The 25950-nt window shown below is 41.2% G+C and overlaps 2 protein-coding genes across 2 annotated transcripts in view; one reads left to right on the forward strand and one right to left on the reverse strand.

Moving 5' to 3' along the window:
* LOC104458187 (myosin heavy chain, cardiac muscle isoform) overlaps positions 1-15297 on the forward strand; it is a 46510-nt gene extending 31213 nt beyond the window's left edge. The window contains exons 32-42 of the mRNA XM_010081346.1: positions 923-1272; positions 1841-1965; positions 4311-4426; positions 6417-6609; positions 7325-7528; positions 8544-8669; positions 10080-10250; positions 10747-10851; positions 12556-12651; positions 13147-13284; positions 15170-15297. Of these exons, the coding sequence (XP_010079648.1) occupies positions 923-1272; positions 1841-1965; positions 4311-4426; positions 6417-6609; positions 7325-7528; positions 8544-8669; positions 10080-10250; positions 10747-10851; positions 12556-12651; positions 13147-13284; positions 15170-15187 (1642 nt within the window). The 3' untranslated portion in view covers positions 15188-15297. The remainder of the gene's footprint in view (positions 1-922; positions 1273-1840; positions 1966-4310; positions 4427-6416; positions 6610-7324; positions 7529-8543; positions 8670-10079; positions 10251-10746; positions 10852-12555; positions 12652-13146; positions 13285-15169) is intronic.
* Positions 15298-18382: 3085 nt separating this feature from the next.
* Positions 18383-24179, reverse strand: HHLA2 (HERV-H LTR-associating 2; the record flags this gene model as incomplete). Its single annotated transcript, XM_010081348.1, has 3 exons — positions 18383-18489; positions 20280-20570; positions 23859-24179. Coding segments are annotated over 3 exons (719 nt in total), but the record flags the coding sequence as incomplete, so codon positions are not given.
* Between the last annotated feature and the right edge of the window lie 1771 nt (positions 24180-25950).

Raw genomic sequence — 25950 nt, forward strand, 5'->3', positions numbered from 1 at the left:
CCCTCTGGCTCATTGCTGTCATTCATGGCTGTCCTTCTGTTCTTTTAAATGCTTGAGCAGGTCAATGTTTCTGTTGAGTCCTTGTCCATGGGGTAGTGGATGTGGATACTGAGATATATTTAAGAACTAAAAAGATTAGATTACCCTACTCAGTTACCCCTCATACTCACATGCTCTGACCTGGCCCAGTACATGTTCCCTTGGTCTTGACTTCCCTTCCCAGCAGGGTGATGATGGCTGTTCTGGGAAGGCAGGGTGGAAAGTTACACTGGTTCATGCTGTGCAGCCACTCCCAGTTACCAGTTTTATTGGGCAAGGTCTCTGAACATCTCTAGCATCTGTCTCCATGCGTCTCTGATCTGCAGGATCTCCCCCCACTTCCAGTATATTTTCTCCATCTATCATCTTCACGTTCATCTTTTTGGGCCCTCCTTTCTTTCCAGGGCCTCTTCTTGGCAGGACTCCCAGCCCCCTGTTTTCCCAATCTGAATAGTCTAGGAACAAAAGCCCAAGGTGTGACCAGCCTCCTAATTGGTGGTTCTGTCTCATATCTCTTAATTGGAGGAACATGACACCTTCATTTAGACCAGGTCTTATCAAAATTTACAACCAGCCCACACTGGCTACAGATAGCGAGTAGCAAGCTGCTGCTTGACAGTTCAAAATTTCAATTTCAAATATTCACACACATGTACACATGCAGAAAATCATCTGCCATATGACAGCATTAATAATTTAAGATTTTTTTTTTCCTATCACAGTCCATTCTCTCTAGAGGCTTGACTTTCCCCTCCCTTCCCCTTGTTCCACAAATTTTCTTTTTCAAGACTGATTTATTGAGATACTGCTTTGGTGGCAGCTTTTCTGGATAACACGGCATAGGTGGCACTCAGTCATTTCACTGTCTCTTCCCACCTGGTAGGAAGAAGCTTGCTGCTCGCCTGCAAGAAGCTGAGGAAGCAATCGAGGCAGCCAATGCCAAGTGCTCTTCTCTGGAAAAGACAAAGCACAGGCTGCAGAACGAGCTGGAAGACATGATGATTGACCTGGAGAAGGCCAACTCGGCAGCTGCCTCCCTGGACAAGAAGCAGCGTGGGTTTGACAAGATTATCAATGACTGGAAGCAGAAGTATGAAGAGTCACAGGCTGAGCTGGAGGCGTCCCAGAAGGAGGCCCGTGGCCTCAGCACTGAGCTCTTCAAGCTGAAGAATGCCTATGAGGAGACGCTGGACCATCTGGAGACGCTGAAAAGGGAAAACAAGAACCTTCAAGGTAGGCTTCCTTCAGGCCCCACGTCCAGTGCGAGACCCACAGCAGTGGACAGCTGGAGGGGTGCAGGTGCCCCATAACGACTGTGGGGAAAGGCATGTCTCTCATCCTTGAGACTAGCTTTCCGATGTGTTTGGAGACACTGACTGATGCCAGCAAGGAAGGTTTTAAACATAGAAAGTGGTGTGGCCAGAGGAGAGCAGGCTTGCCTTTGCTCACCTGTCACTGAAGCTCATTGGAAGGGGTGCCATCTCAGGGGAGGATCAACAAAAATGACAGAGGTGAAGCAAATGAAGCCTAGATGGCTCCCAAAGCAGAGCACAGTGTTGCTTTTTTATCACAGATAAAAACTGAACCACTATAACCACTTCAAAAAGCATTTACAAGAAAGTCTGTGCCTTCAAGTAGGACAGGTAAAAAAAGCTGCTGTAACTGAAAGTAAGGCAGCGCCTGTGTACAGACAAGCCCTTGAGGGAATGGTTTGAGTCACAGGTCCTGTATTCACTCTCCATGAATTGCAGCATGTTTGGGATGTTCTGATGGCTAAATCTGTCCATCCTTTTTGTTTCAGAGGAGATCTCTGATCTGACCAATCAGATTAGTGAAGGAAACAAGAGCCTCCATGAAATAGAAAAAATCAAGAAACAGGTTGAACAAGAGAAGTCAGAAGTTCAGCTTGCTCTGGAAGAAGCAGAGGTAAGGAAAGAAAGCTCAGAGTAAGAGGAAAAGCTGTCTCTATCAAGATTTTCCTTCCTTTTTCATCCTCTTGGCACTACAGCCAATGAGTTGGTTGTTAGCAAGTGCAACCTCTCTGCACCCAGCACCTCTGGGCTTGCTAGACAGTGTTTTCAAGAGTGACTGGTGACTTTTGGAGATGTCAGCTCTAAGATCATCAGTGGAGGCCCTTTCAAAGGAGGTGCCTTGTAGGTTTTGGTTTTTTGTTGGTTTTTTGTTTTGGGGTTGTTTTTTTTTTTTTTTCCTTTCAGGAAACTCAGAAATCTTCTGCCCACCTCCTGAAAATCCAATCCTTGCTCACTTCAGCATAGAATATTTCAGTGTTTCAGGAAATAGGAACTGCTGAGAATTATGGCCTTATACTATTTTATCAGATATTTCTAGTGTCTAGTTTCCAACAGCAAATTCACCATTTCCTGTTTTTGAGACTAAGAAAGCAAACCTGCTGATGACTTAGAATTTTATAAGGTCTCAGATACTCTGTTGGATACTGTAGCCTGTTTTAAAAAAACAGTGGCAGTCTCAGAAACCAAATGCAAACAAGCTCAATAGAAAATCTATGACTCCCAATAGGAGTCTGGTAAAGACTTTTAGCATCACTGCATTAATTTCTACAGTAACAAGTATGCAGGTACCCAAGAGGGATGCTTTACCCCAGTTTCCAGAAACAAAACAACAATACAGAACAAGCCAACTGGAAATCCTGGTTATTTACTTAAAAGGCTCAGTTGTCAGGTTTTTTTTGAAAGTTAGGTGCATTGCAGAGCTAGGAAGGTGTCTAGGTGTTGCTGACTAGAAGGAACACAGCACACAGCAAGGCTTTTTAGTGATGGCTGAATTTCTTTTGAATTGCACTCTAAATAATGTCTGCTAAAATGAACATCACCTGGTGACAGGGATCCATTAATACCTTAAATGCTATGCAACTTCTTTTGTCTGTTACAGGATGCTTTACACTTTGCAGGGATTTCACAGCCAAACAAAGAGGTGTCATGATCAGAGCAGAGGAAAGAGCATCCCTTTCTTCCACAGCTCTGAGATGTGGAGAGTGATTATATGCTCTGTTAATAAACTTCACTTGCTAGAAAGAATCAGTTCTTGAGGGGCCTAAGGGGCACACTTTACAGGACTGTGTGGAATGGCTTCCTAAAGCTCAGTGATATTAGGAACTAATGAAAGTAAAGTGGCGATGTATCTTATTTTAATTGTGGTTTAAAAATGGCTTAATGCAGATTTTCTCCCTTCCTTGTGAATTTGGGTCTCTGGCCGTTGCCACTGGTGACACAGTACTTCTCCGTCCTGTTCCCATTAATACGTTGCGGCTCCTTGGCATGAAATGTGCGCTCAACTGACCCGTAACTGCTGCATGATGGCCAGAGATTAGCAAGGATTTTGTACAGCTTTGTCTTCAGATCCTCCATTCTGTTTCCATCATCTCTTGAGGGAACCAGAGATAAGCCTATGCAATTCTACCCTTCAGAGAGCACTTCCAAAATATATGGTGTTCGGCTCTGTGCTTTTCTTCCCTGTTTGATGCAAGCATCAAGGAGACAGAATGCCACTGACCCTGGTTTATGCAAGACCTGCAAGTCAGAGGCCCTGTTATTTCACTATGCACTGTTGCCAGCTTAGTTCTTGACTTCCGTGTATGAGATAAGCGTAAGAACAAACACATAGGAACAAATTTCCTTAGTTTCATAGACTTGTCTTCATGCTAATTGGAAAGAGGGGACAGAATATTTTTGCATTTTGTCATAGAGAGCTGATGTCTGTTATTTCTTTCCTTAAAGTCATATTGCCTAATAAGATTGCATAATTGGGAGGCTTTCAACACTTCACGATTTGTAGAGATCTTTGTGAGCTGGGGTATCTGTGGACCCCTTCACCCTCCCAACAACAATCTTGTTTTAGTTTTTGCCTATCCCTTACAAGCCTGTGAATTTCTGGAGGGTGTCTGTACAGGGGTGTGGAGCTGGGAATGTCTGTTGACACCAAAACCACGCAAGCAGAGCCTAAGGTATTTTTTTGTGAGCTGTGGACTGCTTGACAATTTGTCCTTTGAGGAGTTCGCTGCTCAGTTTTCTAGCTGCCAACTTGCATTAGAGGGGAAACAAATGCATTGTTTTGCCATGTAAGCTGCTCATGTCCTTGCCTAGAGAGAGGCAAGGAGGAAACAGTGCTATTAGGAACAGGAAGAAAAGTGTGAAGGGATAATCTTTGTGCAGCAGTTTGTGATTTAAAAAAAGAAAAAGAAAGAAAAAAATAGCAACTCCTGTCCTGCAAGCTCTTGGTGCTTTCTATTTCAGGGAGCTTTGGAGCATGAAGAAAGTAAGACCCTTCGTTTTCAGCTTGAACTTTCTCAAGTTAAAGCAGAGTTTGAAAGGAAACTAGCAGAAAAGGAGGAAGAAATGGAAAATATAAGGTACTGTGCAGGAAGCAGCATGTTTTTTAAGGGGAAAGTCTCAAAACACCAGAAATATTCTCAAGGCCCAAGCCAGTCAAATGCACCACAGGCAGTTACACCAGCACAAGCAGGTGCTGTCTGTACCAGAAACCAAGACAGTTCTGACTATTTGCCAAAGAATAGTCCTACCACATTACCATTCTTAGTTCTTATATTCCTGTCAGTTCAGTCTCTGCCAGCGTATGCATAAGCCCATCATACAAGTCACGTAGAAGCTGTAACACAACTGAATGGCACAACCAAAGTCGCAGCAGACCAAGGGCCACTAAGTCTATATGTTCATAGTGTGGAGACAAGAAGGTCTAGAGAGCTATCTTCTCCTGATCCTCTAGGATCGCTGCCTCCCAAGGGGAACCACAGGCAAAATCAGCAGTACTACCTCAGTGGTGCTCAAACCTGTGACATCTGAAGGCATTGAGTTAATTTATGCAGTTATAGCTACACTGACTGTGGGAGGATGTGAGGAGCTTGCTGTTATGTGTACACCATTTGGGTAAGCAGTGAGAATTGCAGAGGTACAGAAAGTATGAATATAAAAGGAGAGGAGCTTGCAGATGAAAGGGATAAACAGGAAAAACAGAAAGCAATTAGATGAGAGGAGGATGTCTTTTGTCTCTCCCCAACCACGCAGCACAAATGCTAGTCTGAAAAGTTACACCCTTAGAATGATGCTATGCTGGGAGAGATTTTCAGCAATGTGTGTGTGCTGTCCTTCAGAAAACTCTGGCCTTGAATTAGTCAGTGTTACATTGCTACTAATCCAAGAGCCATGTCTTTGTTTGTCGGTAGGCTAAAGGGTAGGGAAGGAAAAGTCCAAGGCTCACCTTGGCCAGCGTAGATACAAGGACCGATATGTCAATTGTTTCAAAAACAGGAATGTTTTGGCCCTTTCAGATACTATCTTCTGATGTCCTGCAGACGTCTGGATTATAGACATCTCAGGACAAGCTATCCTAATTAGTGCTTTCTGACTCAGCTTCATTATGAGTGTTTTGCTGCTCAGTTGTTCAGCAGACATGCTTTGTTGTTCCCTGGGAGTCTAGGGCACCATTCTGTATCTTGCTGAAGCAATAAGGCCCTCAAGGTTTTCCTTGTTGAATTGGTGGTTTCCCAGAACTCCTACGCTTTCAGCAAAACTTGGCCAACAGCGAGATAAATCTTTCCCTGTGTGAGTCATACTCTGTGCTTTGAGCTACCTCCTGGTTGTAAGAGAGCAAAACTTTATTTGTAGAATTTGACTATTATGGGGTCAAGAAAGCACCTGTCTGTATCTGTTTTGCCATCTTTAAAATGACACCAAGCTGTGTTTTACAAGGCAACCAGGCTGTTAATTGGGTGGGCTTAATCTCTTCTATATTTAGATGTCCATAACACAGATTTCTGTTCCTGGATTATTCCCCTTATGATTAATATAAGAAATGTTTTTCAACATCTACTTTAAGACACGATAAATTGTAGCTTATACATGCCATTTACTATAAAGAGCACCTAGAGTAATTAGCTTAGAATGTAGCTGCCTACCTTCAGTTTGATTAATCGCCTTCACTAATGCCTTCATAAAAAGGCTGAGATGTAAAACATGCCAGTAAATGATTCAGTAAATATCTTGATGAGTGACTGCTGAGCTTGAAGTGCTTCTTGTTAGGTATAAACCTGTACCTGCTTGAGTTTACAAGAGATCTGAGAGAACTCCTTACTGCAACATTGCCAGAGGAAACTGGGGAGAAGGATGCTATGGATGCTTACAGATCAGGAGTGAGCTGAGGGTGTGAAGCACATCAGCCAGTTAGAGGGCAGTGAGGCACTGGAAACCTGTGCTATGTATGTCATTCAGAAATACTGTTTCTGGAAATTAGACATTTTCAGAAAATGAAGGTCTGTTGTATATAGTTCTATGTTTCTGTACAGAGAGGAAAATGACTCCATCCGCCCTTCATGTACTTTTCAGGAGAAATCAGCAACGTGCCATAGATTCACTGCAGTCCACCCTTGATTCTGAAGCACGAAGCAGAAATGAGGCCATCCGTCTGAAGAAGAAGATGGAAGGGGACCTCAATGAGATGGAAATCCAGCTCAGCCATGCTAACAGGCATGCTGCAGAAGCAACAAAGTCAGCACGTGTCTTGCAGACACAAATAAAGGTACTGTGAGATTTACCAGTCCCAAGCACCCAATGGTAGGTGTGGGCTGAGTTTCATCAGCACAGAGCAAAACAGCAATGGTGATGGTAATGAAGAGAGAAGCTGCTCTCAAGGATGTGCAGGGAAAGCCCTTAGCGATCGTGTCTGGCGTAAGAGAATACTGAAATATGGATTTCTTCCAAAACTTGCATTCAAGCTGGATGAGATCCTGTCATAAAACCCTTGCTGGCTACAGCCTCCTGTAAGGGCAGAAAGCCACAGCGTGAGGAACTGAAAATCTATTACTTTCTTGTGTGCTTGCAAGTTCTTTAAAAGTGTGGAGAGCAAGTCAGCTGGCTGGCGTACAGGGACTATACTGTGTGTCTATATTCAGCTTTGTTGTTTGCTTCAACATTTGTAATAGCTTAAAAAAAGTTCTTTGCTAATACACCTCTTAAGCCATCACGTCTCCCACGCCTAAGCAGCTAGTTCTGCCTCGGGCAGAACCATGAGCTCTGACAGATTTGAACACACAGGTTTTTCCCCCTGTTGCACCACATACCACAAAAGCTATTCAGCTTAGAGTGTGGAGGAATCCCTTCTCCAATGAGGAAGCACTGAAGTTTTTGAGGTGGGTCCCATGCAGCTCTGCAATCTGTAGTCCTCTTATGTAAGCACAGCAGCTTGAAATGGAGTTGCACTTGTTAAAAAAAGACAAACATCTGTTTTGTCATAGGAGCTTCAGGTGCAGCTGGATGACTCGGGACACGTGAATGAAGATCTGAAGGAGCAGCTGGCGGTCTCTGACAGGAGGAACAATCTTCTCCAGTCGGAGCTGGATGAGCTGAGGGCCTTGCTGGACCAGACTGAACGGGCGAGGAAGTTGGCAGAGCACGAGCTGCTGGAAGCCACTGAACGTGTGAACCTGCTTCACACTCAGGTTGGCTTTTTCTGTGCTCTCTCCCTTACTGGGTTAAACTGAGCCTTGTCTATTAAGCACTGACACTATTAGTCCGTGGCCATCATAAGTCAGACACACCTTGCCCTCCTTCAAGGGAGAAAACAAGGAGAGAGGAAGTAAGTCACTCTGTAGCTATGCCACCTCACTCCCTTTGAGTTAGCTGGAACTGATGATTCAAACAACTGCTTTAAACAGTTCCCATAAAAAGCAATGACAGGAGATAACAAGAGTAAATCTGGTTTCTTTCCTTCTCCTGTGCTGTAAAACCGGTTTCCTGCTTTAGTGAAGCCATGTCTGGGAAGGTGAGGCGTTTCTTTGGAGAAGTGACCTTCAGGGCGCTGATGTCACTCAGCAATGAAAACGGCAGGGGCAGGGTTCTAACTACAGATGTATCATGCAAGGCAGGAAAGTATCCGACAGCAAAGTGCTCTTCATTAAGATAAGCCTTTGGACCTTGTCAGGATGGACGCTGCAGTTTTTACAGGGCCGTGGAGGGTCATGTCCTGACTTGCAAGCCTTTTTGCTACAAAACCAAAGCTTTTCTTCACCAAATAGTTAATGGTCAGAAGGAAATGAAAATGTGCTACAGGCTGGCAATGTTTTGCAACGTTTCCTCCAGCCCATGATGCCATGGGGCTTCTGTTTTAATGACCCCCATTGACTAACTGATTATGGATCATTAGTCTTCCAAAATGATCTGGTTTATTCATTCTTCTATTTCAGTCTTGTGCCTATTATTTTATCTAAACCAAAACCTGAATATTTACAGCTTTGAGAGTATTTTTAATATTTCCTCAGTCTGAAGCTAAGCTTTAGTAGTAAAGGCCAGCCCTTACCATGTCCTTGGATCTCTCTTCCCAAATATTTCTCTGTGTAATCCACGAGCTGCAAAAATCAGTAAGATTTGGTGTTCTATGGTATTTGGAGAAGTTATGTCTCTAATCATCACTTTTCCTCCTTTTCCACTCTTTCTTTGGGGAAAACTTAATAAAAGAACACAAGCCTGATCAATCAAAAGAAGAAGCTGGAGGGTGACATTTCCCAGATGCAGAATGAAGTGGAGGAATCGATCCAGGAGTGCCGGAATGCAGAGGAAAAAGCCAAGAAAGCAATCACAGATGTAAGTAGGCTGGTTCCTTGCTCACTTCTTTTCAATACTGCAATGTCGTAGGACAACCAAGTAATACTTCCCAGGTTGCCATTTCTGTGCTTGTTACAAAGCTCATACATCCAAAGCACTCCACAGTTATCTGGAGGTAACCAATGAAACTACAAAATAAAACAGGCTAGAGGTAAAAAGAGAGGAAGGACTTCTTCCTGATGTTTCACTTTTGGTTTTGGTTTATTTTTTTTTTCCCTCCACGAATGCAGTTTCCATTGATCCTTAAACTCTCAGGTCATGTCACTTTTGAATCAGGTAAATCATACACCTGGATAGGCTAAACCAGTTCAGACTGAAGTAGCACTAACTGGTCTCCTGGTGTACATAGAATCTGATGTGAGAAACAAAATTACTGAATCCCAAATGAGGTACCCTAAAACTAGGTGTCTATTGGAAAAACATGAAGCCTAAGATACCAGGAGGAGAGAGAGAGTGCATTCTTCCTCTAGGGAAGACATAATTTGGGCAGGTATATTTCCATTTCCCACAGACCTGGAGAAATCTATGTCTTCAGAGTTCAACTGATGTATCACATCATACAACAGATAAAATGAAAGCCAAGACTGAAGGTTTCTGGGAGTTACATGTCTGGAGTGGCTGGACAAAGCTATTCCTGTACCACAGCCTTTACTGCTTCTCAGCTGACAGCACTATTGCTGCCTGTCAGCAAGAAGATGCTCATTGTCCTTGATTCAGCCCCAGCCTGAATTGCAATGACTGCTGTCTTCCCATGACTGCTCAGTGATGGGTATAACATCTGTAAATGGCTTTTCATGGCAGGGACACACATCAAAGCAGGAATGAGCTAATTGGCACCCTGTTACCTGTTTTACAGAATGGCCAGGGACAATGTAAGTTGTTGAAACTGAACTTCCTCTCCCAGCACAGACTGCAGAAACTGCTCTGCTGCTACAGCCACTCAGGCAACTCTTGTCTCTGGCTGCGCAGGGAAATTTGTCTGACAGTTGTTTTAATCTACTGCCTTTCAAGAGCTCCAAACATCAAGATTTGATTTTGAATACATTCTAGGTAAAACATCCGTAGTGAATGGCATGGGCTTACTTGTAGGCTTTATAAATGAGGACATTATATAGCACAGATACAAAAAGAAAAAAAAAAAAAGGAAAAAGGTGAGGGGGAAATTTTCGCTCACAGCATTAAAATATGGAGGAAAAAAAGGCCTCTAAGGCTATTCCGTCTCTGTGTTCTCCCTGACAAGGCAAGATACGCATACACAAGATACTCTCTGGAGCTTTGGGTACAGTGAATGATCCAAGTATTGGATAATCCAAGATTGAGCTCCCATTATTTCTTGAGACATAATTCAATAGCATAAGAGAGCTGCTGTAAAATGTGGTTGTTTTTCAGGCAGCAATGATGGCTGAGGAGCTTAAAAAGGAGCAGGATACTAGTGCTCACTTGGAGAGAATGAAGAAGAACATGGAGCAAACCATTAAAGACCTCCAGAAGCGACTGGATGAAGCAGAACAAATAGCCCTGAAAGGTGGCAAGAAGCAGATCCAGAAACTGGAATCCAGGGTAAGTTTGTGATCAAACAATGGACCACTGTCTCCTGCCTTACAGACCTGGGACCAGGTCGGTGCCCTTAACCAGGCAGCCCTAGTTCAGAGAGGCCAATAAGGCGTATTCTGAAAGATTTCCTCTTTCACAAAATGCAGAGTAGTTCTTGGAGGCACACATCCCCTTCATCATCCAGTTACAATGAGCTGTTGTAGCAAATTCTTGATTAAAAAAAAATAATAAAAAACAAAACCAAAATAGGAGACAACATCTGCCTCTGCAATGCTTGCTTCAGTTAAATTTTTTTGGCCTTTGCGTATGTCCGCATCTTTGAGTGCTGGTGCAGCTTAAATACATTTATGAAAAAGCAGAATGGATAGGTGACACGTTGAGGTACTCCTGAAATTCAGCTCTCTGGATATGCTGAGAAAATTAGCATTTCTTGAACTATGAACCAAATTACCTGCTGCTTTATATACGTAGCATAATGGCAAGGGTTTGTCCTTTTCTGCAGGTTCGTGAGCTGGAGAATGAACTTGAGACTGAACTCCGTCGCAATTCAGATGCTCAAAAAGGAGCCCGCAAGTTTGAGAGGCGCATAAAAGAGCTGACTTACCAGGTATGCTGAGGACTGCAGTAACCACTAGGTCACTGGAAAGAAATTTGTTCTCCCAGTGTCATAAGTTGCTTCAGTGTTTCATTGAAGGATGAAGGACGAAGGACAGCATTACCCAGAGCTTTCTGACTGTAGGAAGCTTTAGGGATAGGAGGAACATCTCCCTAGGGCTACCATCATCTTACCTGACTCATTGTGACTCATGTTAGAAAGCTTCTACTACTGGGATTTGGACAGTTTTAGCATAGTATTAATATGTAACAGGCTTAGATGGCTATTCATACTGCAAGAGAAGAAAGAGCACAGCTGTCTCTCAGCTGTGCTGATGTTGCTAAAAAGAGCCAGAAGGATTCAGTTGACTCTAATGCATCACTCAGTGTAGGGTTGCCCAGTCCCAGGGCTCTGTCACCTATTGCTGAACAGCAAAGTCTAGTCTTGAGCCTCCCACAGGTTTGCTAACAGCTGCTGTTGCTGCTTGCCTTTCGAAAAAGGCCTTCAGCACAGAGCACTGATCCTTTTTCTTTCAACAGCATTCTTAAGAAGATAATCCCATCCATCTGCTTTAGGAGATTATTTAGCCTCCTACCTGTTGTTTTACTCTGACTTTTGCATGCAGAGGCTGAAGGTTGTTTTCTTACAACACAGTGATTCAGCACAGGCAGACAGAATTGTCATGGATCAAATATCTCACACAGTTACGATTTAGCAACAATTTATTAATGGTGTGAGGTAAATCAATACTCCCAATGCATCTGCATTCCTCAACAGGTGATAATTGAGCCTCAAGAAGAGAGACTTGCCCTGGTCTTTCTTTACCTGAGAGGCGTCCCAGCTCAGGGGAGATGCTGAACACAGCCCCCTGTGACCCAGGAGAGCTCAAAGGGTCTCCCTTAGGGTAACTATTTATAGGGTCTGAGATAATTGATTATTGTCAGGTACTTTTCCATTTCAGCCCACCTTGGATGAGTTAATATTCTGGTCCATTACACTAGTTACCAAAGTGTATCATCCCCCTTTGGGCTCCGACCCAGGTACAGGTGTACTGGCTGTCAGGAGGTGATTGACTGTTACTATTGTTTCCAGTAATGGGGAAAACAAGAGTCAGGCACATTAAGGGGGTGCCTTAACACTCGGCTTCACCACCATAATGGGGACAGTGAGAGCCAGATACATTGAAGGGGTGCCTCAGACGCTCCAGTTCACCACCACAATGGAGAGCAGGAGCCAAGTACACCAAGGAGGCACCCTGACACTTGGGTTCACTGCTTTCACAGTTCATTCCTCACTCACCCTAGGCTGGTATGTGACCCATGAGGGGAAGAATTGCACCAAGCACCAAGTGACTCAGGGTGAGGGGGAAACAGCACCACCACACTCCTCTCACCAAAAACGTCTCCAAAGAGGATTTTAAAACATATATATATAAGTACACCTCTGCAAATGTGTGCACATATATATGTATATATATTTACATTTATATAAAAATGGTGAGGGTACTTTCATTTATTCCCCAGCCTCCATGCTTACATACATCTTCACCTATACAAATTTTTCTCATCTATACACACGATGACCACAATATGGCTTGTTTGTATTTTGAACAATACATTTCTAAAATAATATACATGGAACTCATACCTATTTCATGGTGAGAGATGCTTTAGGCCTTTTTACACTATCAACCCAATTTATGGTGTTTTGATACAGTCAGAAGAAGATAAGAAGAATCTGGCCAGGATGCAGGATCTGATTGACAAGCTACAATTAAAAGTGAAGAGCTACAAGCACCAAGCAGAAGAAGCTGTAAGTAACTGTTTGGGCCTTTTTACCTTTGAGAAATTTAATCTTTAATCTGAGAAACCTTTAGTACAAATACACATTTTGTGTGCATATTAATATTTATATTTATATTCATATAAACCCTGTATGTATGTCCAAATGTATCTGTAATATCTATAAAATAAAATATGTAGCATATGTATTTGTTATATTTCAGAAAAGGTATTTAATTTTATTTTAAGATTGCAGTATAATTTGCAAGGAAAGGGGGGAAGAGAAGGAACAAGAAAGATTTTTTTCCTCTTAGTCCATCAGGAGGCATTTTGAGAGCCTCCCAGTTACATGGAGAGTGCCACTGGAAACATCAACTCTAAAAAAACAATCTCAGTACTCCAGGAGGCAAGTGGTTCCGATACAGCTGTTACCTAGTCATGCTGAGCACTTTTCTTCCCACTTGAAATGGAAAGCTTTGTTTCACGTGGACAGGAGGAAATCAGCCGCACTGTTCTCTCTCACCAGGAAGCACAAGCCAATCTGTACCTTTCGAAGTACAGAAAACAGCAACATGATCTGGACGATGCTGAAGAAAGGGCTGAAATAGCTGAATCTCAAGTTAATAAGCTGAGGAGCAAGTCAAGAGATATTGGCATGAAAAAGGTATGGTAATGCTGCATGGGGTACATGTGACTGTTTAATATGCAGCAGTGGATGCTATGAATGCTGGAAGATCTGTTACATCTCTTAACGTAACGTGGACTAAAAGAAATTGTTGCTTACTGCATTTATTTAGTTTCAGTCTACCCTTTATTAAGCCTTTAGGACAGCAATCTGATGCTTAGGCAAAATGAATTCTCTGTCTTCTCGATGTTGTTGTAGAACCTCTGTGCTCAGCAGCCAGAAGTTTCCAGAACTGGTGATTTGGGGTTTTGGTTTTGGTTTTTTTGTTGTTGGTTTTTTTTTTTTTTTTTGGCAAGCATTATTAAAAAGCTCTATCTTTTTCTTCCTCTGATGATGTAGAATTTCTATGTATGTAATACAGCCTGGGGACTACTGCACTAGCAGATTGCCAGATATTCTAACATCCAGCTCTTTCAATGAACTTGTATTAATTTGAAGAGCTGGATGGAAAATTAGTGACTAGTCACTTGGGTGTTGGGAAGTCATTAGCAATTAGAAATGTATTTGTGATATTTTGCACTTGAGCAGAATGGTAGTAGAGTAATGTTGATTAAACTAAAAGGTGCTTAAGAACGTGCTCTGGAACTGAAAGCAAACCTTTACTTATCTATGCTTGCCTTGTGGCAACCAGGGCAAGTAAGAGTGGGGGTTGTTACTTATAGGAATGACAGAAAGAGGAGCTGGGTCATTGCTTTATCTAATTCATTTGCAAGTGTAACACAAACTGCCATGCTTAATGGCATATAAATTTTACAGCGGTGACAGCTCCTGAGTCAAAAAGGAGGAAAAAACACTTTCACAATTTTGGTATTTTTATCACACTTGATACCATCACCTTCCTTTTCTCTTTTCTATCCACCATTCTGTGGGAGGAAACACTCCAGTTTCTGCTTTTATACTGGACTAATAAAGTCCCCTTGACTGATATAAATTACTGTAGCTCCACTGTCTAGAGCAGAACTATATTAAAACTGCATGAAGATCTAGTCTCTCACCTATTTACATATAATGGAAGCACTATTGCAACTGAAGCTCACAAGAAGTTTTGCAGCTTTTAAGAGTAAATAAATTTCCATGTATTTTTCTTTAAATTATTACAGACCTACAAAAAAATGAAAAGTCATATATAAGTTCACAAAGCCGCAGCATCACACAGACAATAAAATAGGTAAACCATGAGAGTAATTTATTTTTTAAAATAGTGTTAAGAGTGCCGTTTATTCCCTTTATCTTACCAGTACCCTCTTTTTGCTTCAAATATGCAAAAGTAATAGAAAAGTGGATGCCTGTGTTTATTAGTCAGATGGATTTGCTGTTGTTTATAGCAGAGTATTACACTGTCAGAAAAGGAGCTCAACTATACACACAGAGGTGCTGTCTCCACAAAAGGGACTTGTAGCAGCGATAGGCACAAGAAGCTGTCAGGAAACATGTTCAGGCAGCAAGTGCTGTCCCAAGAGTTATGACACATCTCCTTTGGGACGAGAAAGGCACTGTAAAGACAGTGTAGCACTAGAAATATCTTGTCTACTGCTACTAGTACCTGTGTTCCTGGAAACTCTAGGAAGTGTGTGTGATTCAGAGTGAACACCACCGTGTACTGAAACAGGGTTGTACAGATGTCATCTACTATCAAAAGGATATATATACCGTAGCAGGAGGACAAGAAACTTGTAGTGTTAGCTGAGGTAAAACTGCAAAGGTTGACTAGACTGGTACTAGTCTACTTCAGATACAAACAGGTAACACCAGGGAGCAGAAGCATTAGTGAAGAGAAACTTTTGTCATTTACTTGTGAACTTAATCTAAAACCCCCTTCACACTTCAATTTTTAACATCGTATGCTATCTCAATTGCATTTCAGGTTCATGAAGAGGAATAAATACAGTCCAAGCTGACAGATATGAGAAGATGCTTGATGTAACCAGGCACAACTGAAAGCAGATGTAGAAAAAAATAAGCACTTACATAAATAAACACCAAGTGAAAATCCAAAGAGCCTGTATAGCGTATACCATTCATTTCTTTGCGTTTCTATTTTGCCAAGCCCCAGGGATCAATAAAAGATTACATCTTGCCAACAGCCCACTTCATTATGTTGGAACAAATCCTAATTGGCAGATCTCTGACAAAATCAAAATCAAAACCAAAGGCAAATCCAGTCACGCTTCACAGCTTCATGTATTTCATGTGCAGATTGTTAAAGCAGCACAGATTAAACTTGTCCAGGGGGACAGCCCTTAAAGCTGGGATAACCCAGCTTCCATCTGTCCTGCCAGTCAGAGTCAGTATGAGTTTTGTAGAAAAGCACAAAGTAAACTTTTTCATATTAACAGTCAGTTTAGAAGCTTCCACTGCTACCAGCCAAAGGACTTTTGTTCGCCAGCTGCAGGAGATGCTGTGGAGTAACTTGTCCTGTTGGGACTGCCTGTGGCTCAGAAATAAGATTGTTCTCTCAGATCTTTTCCACTTTTAAACAGGGAAGTTGTCTTTGCTTGAAATTAAAATACTAAATGAAATGCCAAACAGTAAGCCCTCTCCTTCCCTCATACCAAAAATAAAAAAATACCTCAAAACTGGTTTTTCTTCTGTGGAAACTTTTTCATTGTCCCTTTAGGATATCCAAGTTCCAGTTTTTCATGTCAACTTTTCACATACAAGTTTCAATTGACTTATGTGTGGGTCTGTTTCTGTTTTTTGGTTTTTTTGTCAGTTCAGTTGCTTGTTACTGTTGCTCAGACAATCACAATTCTGTGCAGCTCTTTCTGTAACTCAATAGCGAAGGTGAAGGAACTCTTTGTTCTTCCAGCAGCAATCTCAATAGCAAAGGTGTGTTCAGAGAGGGATTTTCTGCCGGTATGTCAAGGTGCTCATATGATCTCTCTTCTGCATTTCTAGTCAAAACAAAAATGCTTGTAAGAACTACTGATGTGTAAATTTAGTCAATATTTTCCATTTTAACATTAGCTGAGTAAAATAAACATCCACATAACAGTGCAGAAACATTCCTGTTTCTTCCATCTCATCCTCCAGCAACGTAACCAGAGCTGAGTTAACCTGCCAACAGTTCCACTTCCTCTGATTATGATATGCTAACGGTCTCAACAGGTCCCAAGATAAATTAATCTTGCTTAAATGAACATGCTTTTGAGATGCAGCATTAAAACCAAGTAATAAGAAGCATGCAAGTGAATCTCTTAAGTGACAGAAAAATGAAAAAAGACTGAGACTCAACCATTTTAGAGCTGGCTTTCTGGTGTGTTCTTGTCAAACTTCGTGGTAACCACTGTAAAATGTCTCCTGAACCTTACCAAATTCAGGCTGTGACAAAATCTTAAGAGGCCCAGAGAGTTCAAAGGTCTATCTCCATGGTCAGGGCTGTACTGTCAGACACAAAAAGATGTACCCTAAGGACTAAGAGCTAAAGTTCCTTTTTTAAGGAACCCACCACAAATGCAAAGCAAGGAGACAGAATACTCTAAAGACAGCGCCAGCCTATTGCAAATGCATAAGAATAAAATGCATCCACCTGAAGATAAGCCAAAGGAAGTAACTGGAATATGAATAATAGAATGGTTTGGGTTGGAAAAGACTTTAAAGATCATCGAGTTCCAACCCCCTGCCACGGGCAGGGACACCTCCCACTAGACCAGGCTGCTCAAAGCCTCATCCACCCCGGCCTTGAACACCTCCAGGGATGGGGCATCCACAGCTTCTCTGGGCAACCTGTTCCAGTGCCTCACCACCCTCACAGGAAAAAATTTCTTCCTAATATCTAATCTAAATCTGCCCTCTTTCAGCTTAAAACCATTATCCCTTGTCATATTGCTACTCTGATACAGAGTCCCTCCCCCTCTTTCCTGTAGGCCCCCTTTAAGTACTGGAAGGCTCCTATTAGGTCTCCTTGGAGCCTTCTCTTCTCCAGGCTAAACAAGACAATTACTCTAGTAATTAGGACAGATGTGTGGAGACATGAAATCAGGGACCATATGGTTATAACAGTCTCCTAAACAAAGCAATTAGTATAACTTTTCACTCTGAAGTTTTGTTGAGCTTTGATGTTGGATATAATTGAAATAGTAACTGGGGCCCTAGATGTACCAAAGAGGACCTTTTGGACATAGAAAATAACAAGAATTAGGTCAATTTATTTGTGCTGAAACTTATAATCCTATATTTTCCATCTTTTTTGTATGCTTTAACCCATGAAAATCAAATTTACATTTTGGTCAAACATTCAAGGTCTGGATTTAAGTTTAACAGTACCTTTAAAAATAAATCCCCTAATGACTGTACACACCTTGAACCAGATCCAGAAACAGCCTCCTGTAACCAGCACCAGTGCAACAATCACTCCTATCACAATCTTCCCAGTGTTACCTGAATATTCTTTAAAAATACAAATTCAAAAAAGTTTAACAGAAGTGCTTTATATCACAAATCAATGTTCACTGTTGTTCAATAAGTATATCGAAGCTTTGATTTTTCTCTTATTTATAATGTAAAAGCAATGATTTGGGGAGAACATCTCTGTTTCTTTTTAATGTTACTAATACAACGACGTTCAAGGCACTTGACCCATACTATAAGACTTTAAAGTGCTACTTTAATGACTTACGTGTGAATAGCTGAAAGCAGATTATTTTACTTAACTGTGCTTATACAAAATTCCATGTGTTCTCGTGTAATGTGATTTGATGACTTCTTAATACAAATTAAATTTAAAAACACTCAGCTGCCCAGTAGGGTAACACTGCTTCCAGGTATGGTGCTCGGTACCACTAACGGTACTGCTGATTTCCAGTAGAACAACTCAGTGAGCGTTATCCAGCCTGGATCACAGATTTCATTATTTCTGTTGCAAAATTTTGCAACCTTCATCTAGAACATTTCCCATCTTCATGACACAACCATGCAATCAGGCAGGCACAAGAAGCAGCAGATCCTCAGGTGGGTGGTAACAATGGATTCCACAGGAGATAAGAGCCCGTCTAGCAGAGGCTGGTCCTGCACAGCACCAAGCGTCTCATTACTCCAGCCAATTACAACAATATGTGAGAACTCAGACCTGGAGGACTCATTCCTTTAAGTACAGTTCTTCTACTTCAGGCTCTTTTTCCACTGGTGCATCTTGTCTAAAGAATCTGAAAATTCTGCAGTCCTCTGGAAACTCCCTGTGGATGTCTAGCAAACAGCTCAAAAATGAGAACTGCCAAATTAGAGCATTTAATCTAGTCAGTGCCTTTAGCTTGGCTCTGTCCCCACATGCAGACCTATGTTCACATCTTGTCAGTTCCTTTGGTAGAGCAGCTTTAAGCCGCAACCTTTCCTTACACAGATGGCCTCCAAAATGATTGTAAATTCATCTCACTTTTCCCCATAAAACTGTCCTTTTCAGTGCCCCTTGGAAATCTTTCTGATGATTGAGCAGCTGCTGTGCTGTGACCATCACTCAACATACTGATCTAGCTCATTTCCTTACGCCCTACTGTTTCTATCTGCTTATCTGCTTTCAGCCTGTGCTGCCACAAAGACGCTAATCTCTCTGGTGCCTTCTCTGTTCTGTATAATGTATTTCTGGTCCACAAGTAGGAAAATTCTGTGAGCGGCACAGGAATTTAGCCACTAAAGAGGGGATTTATATCACCTATGTCTATTCTAAGACCCACCTGCAGAGAGCAGCTAGAGAAAGGCACTTATAGAGGATGACCCAGATCACATTTGGACTGGACAGGTGCATGTGTCTGACTCCAGTAAATGTATGTGGAGACTGATGGACTTATGCATGTAAGTTAGGGGCACCAGATTAAATGTGTAACTCCTTGGAGGGGTCCAAAGCTCTCTACTTCAGAAGCACAATATTACAGGTTTACAGGATAAGGAAGATCATGCTGGAATTTGAGCTGCAAGCATGTTTGTCTGCCTTAATTGTTTTCTTTAATCTATCACCCCTTCTTCAGGTTGCATATAGCCACTGACCTTTAAAACACACCCTACATCAAGATTTCAGACTGAAACTAAGCTATCATAGGGGAGGGGGGGAGAAAGGAAGACAAAAATACGCAATTATTATCACTTATTCTAGCCCCTTTTCTGCTGTCTCGCCTCTGATTTTCATGTCCTACTGGCTTGTTCCAAGTTCTTTTCCTTCTTAAATAAAAAAAACAAATGAGGTGCCCTATATTAGTTCTTGTTCTTTTAGGTGATGGTATTTAATTGCATAATATACTTATGTGCTACTGTTTGGATGTTTTTTAACTCGTCTCTTTGGACTGAAATTTAAGGAGGTTGCATCCCAAACAGCATACCATTTCTGAACAAATCTGTAATTTGTTTGCACAGAGTTTAGAAAGCTGGTGTAATTGTTTTTAACCTTCCGTAAGAGTTTTCAATAGATAGAAAAGTTAATCACGAAGTCTCCTTGAAACCTGAGACAATGAAATAACTGTAACTAAGACTACACAGCTGGAAATTTACTACAGTTCATAAAAACACAGGCATGCATATAAACATATATATCCCCAGGTCTAAAAAAGCCCTGCTGTGTAGAATTAAAGCTTTGAAAACACCAACTGTGTGTTCTCCTCAACAAAATTTCTTCTGCAGGCAAATTTATACCACATTCCCTTCATCTCCGTGCTACCTCTAAAGACCGTATTGGCTGTTAGAGGAGCATTTAGGACATGATTCTGAGTCTTTCTCTGTGCCCTCAGCTCCGAGGGCAGCCACTGATTTTGAGACCTTTGCCAGAACAACCTGCTGACTGAAAAAAAGAAATCTCAAGTCTTTAAATAAATACATTTTAGGTAACATTTTCTTCCTGGGATAACTATAACAAAATATCTCTTCTACCCACCTGTACTAATTACACAAGATGATTTTTCTCAATATTTTACAGATTTCTGACTGACCCTTTGGCTCTGTATTCCCCTCACTAGTCTTCATCCTCTGAAACTGAAAGAGCAGCAACTTACCAACTTGCAAAGTTCTCACAGTAAGTTTTGTGTAGTGAGGTGTTGAAATGTTACACACATATTCTCCACTGTCGTTTGAAGTAAGATCACGCAGCATCAGTGAAAAGTCATTTTGGTTAATCTGGACTCGAGGCTGGTAAGAGTGAGATGTACCATTGAAGGAGGCCAGGAGTGAAATCACGGCGTTTCTGTTTAACGTCCAGACAACAACAAAACCTTCAGTGTTTGCAGTGTTATTGCTGTATTCACAAGGAATTGTAGTGCTACTTCCTTCCACGTTGGACAGTTGGTCTGAAACAGATAATTGAAGAATTCTCTGCAATTTTTTTGGAAAATACTGTGAAGGCTATTTAGACATTTTCTGAAGGTTTTCTGTTCTGATACTACTGTGGATAAATATAAAAACATATTTCACCATTTTGATACCATATTCAAACATCACAGTATGCTTCTAGAAGCATCTGAAGATTTTAAAAGCAAACCTATCTTACCTTAAAAAAAATCTAATTGGTATTAGCTACAATTATGAATACTATTTTGTTTTCATTTGCCTATTTCTACTCTAATTGAGGGGCTCATTAATAAAAGTGTTTCAGCCTAGTCTAAGTTACTGTATAAAGTAGCACGAAATTCCGCATGTTGGAAGCAGAGAGAAAATGCAACTAATCAGATACCTGCACATTTAAAGCAAAAGGGTAAACCAGTTACAACATAATTTAATTAAAAGATTATTTTTAGTTAGAAATAACTTTTAGCTATGGTGGACGAAAGTACTTTACCTGTCTGTGTGGAACACTTACAATTAATGAATACCTTTTTAAAAAAAAAGGAAGCGGAAGGAAGGAGCAAATAAGTGGAACTAATAGCCAATGTATAAAATACTAATATATGCCAAATTAGTACCATAGCACAACTATCATTTTGACAGCAGGGATTTGCTGCAAAGGAAGGAAAAATAGAGGAGGTTGTGGTGGCTGGCAGTCTGCTGGCGAAGAAACTGATAATGTTATTTTGACATGGTATAACCACTCTTGAATTCTGTGGGCTGAATGAACAGAGGTTTGCGGCTGCAAAGCATGAAGACAAAACAAAACAAAACTGCACCCCACACTGCTATTATACAAAGAAAAGGAAAGCAGTATATTTTCAAAATGTTCCAATGAGGGAATGGATGGATGAAGGGAAATTCAAGCAAAAGTGTGATGAAATGTACATTTTTCCTCTTGTGGACGAAAGGATAGATTAACAAGATAGACACTGAGAGTGCACTTGCTACCTGCTATGATGCCATACTTGAAATCTTCCATATTGTATGCTGTTGCATGTAAATTAAAAACTGCACTCTTGTTCTGAAGCATACACAGCAGATTAGGAACTGACAGTGTCTGGGTACACTTTATGGGGAAATCAGGGCAATGGAAGCAGCCATGCACATCTCACAAGGGAATTGCTCTTGTATTGTGCTTGATCCAGTTAAAAAATATTTCCTAAGAAACAGGAGAGGTTGAAAGTTACCGGTTATTTACTTGAACTGAATTTTCAGTGAAATTCAGGAGGAGGACAAAACAGAGTTGAAATTTCGTAGCCCTGTTTTTCATTAACTAACAAAATGAGCAGCTGTTTGCTCAAATGCAAACAGTGCTTGTTGCGCTCCACTCCCATGCATCCCCAGCACTCAATCTGGGCACTTAAGAATGCACTTGAAGAGAAGTACAATCAAAGGATCAAAAAAGTCTGTTAAAAAATGGGAAATGGACTGAGTAAGGAGCACACGCATCTAGTGCAGCAGGCAAGCTTTCACCTCCTTCACATAACTCATAGCTTCAGTAAAGTTTCAATGTATTTTGTCCAAGTTCATTCTTTCCTTGATAAAGTTTGATTATTAGGCACTTCGTGAAATGTGAAACTGATATGGAAGAAACGTTCAGAGTAAAGCTAACTTACAGAAATGTGAGCTAGCCCCTCTCATCCCTACTTCTTGAACATATGCTGTGCTGTAATTGTAACAGATGAGTTTCAAAGAGCAAGGTACATCTTTTTGCACCATCTCATATCTGTGTTGCCCTGCTGCAGAAATACTGTATTTAATTTGGCTCTGAAACCAGCTGTGACATTCAGTAACAATGCAGGAAGAGACTTCCATTCATTCCTACCTTGCATTTTCCATTCAGCAGCCCAGTCTTCATGCGGGAGATGAATATGACAGTAGTAAGGATCAGCTGTGTTTATGATTTTCTGGTAACTTCTAAGAGAATAGAGAACACCATCCCTGGTTTCCTCCTGATTTGTTTCTTGGATGGATGTATTGCCTTGTACCCAAGATATACGCGGTGCTGGGTAAGTGAGGAAGGCATAGCACTTCAGCATCCTTCCTGTGTCTGTCTTTTTGTATTCCAGTGCATAAGAAGAGGAAACTGTAGATTAAAAAAAAAATCCTACTACTTTCAAAATCCTTTTTAACTTGAAGCGATTGGTCTTTTGAAATAACATTAGGAAAAATAAACGTAACTGAGAACAAAATTGTCCTGGTTTCAGCTGGGACAGTGTTAACTTTCTTCATAGCAGCTAATAAGATGCTATGTTTTGGATTTGTGCTGAAAAGGTGGCTGATAGGACAGTGATGTTTATAGTTGTTGCCAGGACAGTCAGGGACTTTTCAGATTCTCTGCTGTGCCAGTGTCTGCAGGTGCAGGAGAAGCTGTGAGGGAGCACAGCCCCAGTTACTAGCCTAGAATTCAACCCTAGGTTTAGGACTGAGACCCAAACTGGACAGTGGTATATTCCATATAATGCATGCCATGCCCAGTATATAGATGAGGGTCTGTCTGGAAGCTCTCGCTCTCTCTGGGTCATGTCCTTCTCTCTTGGGGTCATCTTGCTCTCTCAGTCAGCTCTCGGTCTCTTGGACACTTTGGCTCTTATCTCCTTTCTGAGATCACAGTTTTGGGACTCTCTCTGCTTTCAGATCTTTAGCCAGGAACAGACTGAGCCTTGGTCATCAGGTGGTGAGCAACTGCACTGTGTATCACTCATCTGTATATTCATATATTTGTATATTATTATAATGATATCTTTTTTTCAATTTTATTGTAATTTAGTTATTAAATTCTTATCTCAAAGTCTCTTTTCCCTTTCCCTCTTTAATTTTCTCTCCCATTCGTGGGAGGGGGGAGGGTGACTGAGCAGCTGCATGGTGATTTCCAGCTAACCAGGTTTAAACCACAACAAAAATTTAATCTGCGTTTGATTTCAGAAGAAAGCATAGCACTACTTACTGTCAATGCCAGGGTCTGTACTGCTCTGAGAGGCCATATATTGTTTTAAAACTCAAGTATATTACCTAATCACCCCTTAGAAATCATGGTGCAGTTGGTTAGAAGAATAAGTGCTGCACTGTAACTTTTCAACTCATGTTACAACATTTCCCCAGAGAAAATTAATTGCTTGATAACACCATCAGGCCCAAAAGGTGCTCTATTGGGTTGGAGGATTTTGATTCCATGTGAGAAATAACATGAGAAAATCTGTTGGTGTAATCCCATTTCCACCGATGTGATCCACTTTTGATGTCTTACTGACCTCTTACATGCAGCATCACTTCCACTTCTGTTTTACGTTGCTGTGTTCCCACATAGCAATTGTAAGAGCCCTCATCAGTCACGGTCAAGTTACTAAGTTTCAAGGAAGCATTTCCCTTAGGAATGTTCTCATGGAAAAGGTGTGTTCTGTGTCTGAAATCCGGGTCTTGTATATCCTGCTGATCCCTCTGGTAGTAGTAGCTGTGCACATTTTTGTCCCCTTTCTTCCAGTAAATTACTTCATCATCCCCAGGTGGGAAAGTACATGGGAGGATGCAATCCTTGGAAAACAGCCCCGTTACTGTTTCCTGTTCTGTAAAACCTAAAGCCCGTAAGTACAAATAAGTAAATTAAATTAAATTTAGTCTGCAAGTATATTTCTGCCCCCCCTTATCCCTGACAAAAAAATGCTCTGGCAGGCAGCACATTCCTACCAAGCGTGTCTCTGGGACAGCAAGTAAGTGTCTTCATTTTGATCAATATTATAATGCACAGCTCTGGTCTCTGAACTTATAATTGGTTTAAGCAGACATCTTGAGTAAGCACCTACGTAATCAAATTGGCACAAAACCACCTTAGCACCTGAGCTTCAATTGCATTTCCAAAAGCACCACCTTCAACCTCAAAAACCTTTTGAGCTGCAGCTTGCTACTCGCTCAAACGTTCATAGTGCCATGTTGCAATGACCTGGGTTACCAATAACCTCACACAGTGCCAAGCAGTTGTACCATCACAGAAAAAAAGGACATGATGGTGCAACTGCCAAGAAGGACAGAACTTCTTGAAACAGCTTCATAATCACTGACCATGTCAGGGAGCTCTGCCACAGCCCCTGGAGGTAATTAAGGTGTGTATTCCTCAACATTAGTTCACACAAGCCATAGCATCTGATTGCTGTTAACACTTAATTTAGGCCTTTCTGGTATAAAAAAATAATTTTAAATTAATCTTTTTAAAAACTGACTGCATTAACTTAGCATCATTGCATAGACCTTCTTGGCCAAGGCCAGACAACCTTTTAGGCTGGTAGCGAGTCTCTGGCTGCAGCTGTCTCCTCAGAAATGTTGATACACTCTCCAGCTCAGCTGGCAGGGCAATCCAGATGACTTTTCCTCAGCCAACCCAGCACAAATTCAATGAATGTACTTCAAACCATTTTCAGCATGACCTGACAACTACTGCCTGCTGAGCAGTCATACAACACACTCCACCAGCCAAGCCATGGGGCTGAAACCTTGGCAGGTAACAGCTTGGGTGCTCAATGTGCTTGGTGGCTTTGGCCATCCATGCAGCCACCTCCCAAACAGTCATCTTTTGCTTTGGGAGTGTCCTACATTACCCCAAATCAACTCTTTACCATTAACAAGCAGTGTCTGAATTAGTTAATCCCCCGCCATTAAAAAATGAGTAATAATTGTCTTTATTTTTCATAAACAATAGAGCTAAAACTTACCCCAAACTGTAGCACCTACGTGAAATAAATAGATGAGAAGAGATGTTATTTTCTCATCCTTCATGTCTTCTTTGGTTCTTAGTAAATTCATATGAATCTGACAACATAAAAGGAGGGGAGAAAATGGGTTTAAATGCAGGTAAGAGACTTATTCTATTCCTTTGTACAGCTTACTAAGGATTGTAGGCCTTCATGTCATTTTTTTTGTTTGGAACAGTCTTAGCCCAGATTTTAGGCCTTAAAGTCATTATGTAATACTATACATTTCATAACCATTGAGGCTCTCTGATTGACATGTAATCCTTCACAGATTGATACTTTCTGTTTATTTTTAATAAAGTGTTTACCCTCAGTGTTCTTACAGAGAGAGGGAACATTAATCTTCATCGTTTGTGAACAGGACACCAAAGAAAAATGGTCAAGTGCTTTTTCCAAAACTATATAAGATGTCCTTGTCAAGCCAGATTTTTCTGCTTCCTAAAATATATTTCTGATTACTGCACCATTTGACTTTCTGAGGTGGGAAACTTGCCTGCATTTGCAAATATTGCACATATAAAGAACTTTTCACACTTTACTCTTCACCAGATTAAAAGGGCATCAGCTAAACTTCCAAAAGTGTGTGTATGGAACTCTAGGG

Source organism: Pterocles gutturalis, unplaced genomic scaffold (assembly GCF_000699245.1).
Source record: "Pterocles gutturalis isolate BGI_N339 unplaced genomic scaffold, ASM69924v1 scaffold20314, whole genome shotgun sequence".
Taxonomy (NCBI): Eukaryota; Metazoa; Chordata; class Aves; order Pterocliformes; family Pteroclidae; genus Pterocles; species Pterocles gutturalis.